General features: G+C 38.7%; 1 protein-coding gene across 1 annotated transcript; it reads left to right on the top strand.

Moving 5' to 3' along the window:
* Positions 1–1,204: 1,204 nt before the first annotated feature.
* Pmar_PMAR014167 (hypothetical protein) lies at positions 1,205–1,357 on the top strand (the record flags this gene model as incomplete). Its single annotated transcript, XM_002772136.1, has 1 exon — positions 1,205–1,357. The coding sequence occupies one exon, from the start codon at positions 1,205–1,207 to the stop codon at positions 1,355–1,357; it is 153 nt and encodes a 50-aa protein (XP_002772182.1).
* Positions 1,358–1,634: the final 277 nt, after the last annotated feature.

Genomic DNA, 1,634 nt, shown 5'->3' with positions numbered 1-1,634 from the left:
AATCTGCTCCTTCCACACCTTTGCATATCTTGCAGGATAACAACGAAGAGTATAAAACAACGGAAATAAATTCAATCAACGACAAAGAAAACATTTATTTTCCACGGATTAGTAAACACGTCCTTCATTTTCTACTTATTTCGATGCAGATACTTTGTTAATACAAGTTGTTTATGGTATTTGTGCTAACTACATCTAAGATGTAACATCTTGACTATTCATGGTCCCAGATAATTTACGCAATACAAAAATATTGAGTGGTCTACAAACGAAAGAGATGTTTAATTATTCTCATCACATTTACGGAAATTTGCGATGATATAGACGACATGAATATAACTCAATTACCTCCTCCAAATTTACTAAGTACGACTAATCGTTGTCATTCATTTATGTTATTTTCATCTTTAGGTAACGTGATATAGCCCGTTTTTCTCAAGTAATGTTGACGCTGAAATTCTCACAGCTCTCGTGAAGCCCAAGAAGTACAAAGAACCTGCGAAAGAGGAATATCCTAAACGCTTTCCTCATGAGAAAAACATGAAGATAGGTGGTATGTTTCAGGAAAGGCGGTATATCTTTGAAATGAACCATTCACAAAGTAGGTATATTTTGGTGTAGGTTCGGCACTTCTTTTGATATATATTTTCAGACCATTGAGACGAATATTTACTAAGTCATGCTACTATAGATACACTTATTAAAGAAATAGATCGTACGTTGTTTGGTCAAAGTCCTCATCGGTGGACGCAGGAAGCTATTTGGGTTATTCAGATAGCTGCGGAGAAATACCTGCAACGTGTGTATCAAACGTGCTCGTTTTGTCTACATTGTCTTGACTGTGACACTTTGACTCCATCTGTATTCCTACCCTCAACTTACCTGGGTGACGAAAAAGTCAATAGTCTACTTCGTTATCGTACTTTCGATTTATTGGGCTACAACGTAACGTTCCCTACTACAGTAGCTAATCGTACTCAGTACGAAGCAGAAGGTCTACGTGCAGCTGAATATACGTATCTGGGAGAAGGCAGTAGCAGATCACATCAGTCTCTGGGAAATCAAGAAAAAAAGGAAGTCACCAACTAAGAGAAGACTTACGAAACGCAATCTTGGAGTAAAAATGCATTTTAGACTTTCATGTTTATCACTTTTTCTTCCAGATTATTTTTTCTGCAATTTTTTACTACTTGGTGAGTACCGCATGTCAGGACCGCATGCCAATTCTAACATCAGGGAGGCTTTGACTCGTCTTGCCAGGACCGTTTATGCCGCGTTCGCTAGCCAGACTGCTGCTGATGATTACACCATGCTAGTGCAGGAGTACGAGGCTGCCAAGGCTAACCCACTTGCCTAATGACTAGGGATGTCAAGAACAACTGTCTGTGCTCGCAAGGTACAGCATGTTATTCTTTTTTCATGTACTTTGTTGTATTTCAGACTTATATTTCTGGCTGAAATTGGATGCCGATATGCGAGGGTTTCTCTTGTATCCGAGCTGTTTTCTCGATTCCTGTACACTTATTGATCAAAGTGTAATCCAAGCTATTAAAGTGGTATTCAGACGTTATCTAGACCGCTTGAATTATGTACTCATGAATCATAAGTTACGATGAAGTCGCTGATGCGTTTGT

Source organism: Perkinsus marinus (assembly GCF_000006405.1).
Source record: "Perkinsus marinus ATCC 50983 genomic scaffold scf_1104296962084, whole genome shotgun sequence".
NCBI classification, from domain to species: Eukaryota; Perkinsozoa; order Perkinsida; family Perkinsidae; genus Perkinsus; species Perkinsus marinus.
This window is presented reverse-complemented; position numbering and strand designations above follow the sequence as displayed.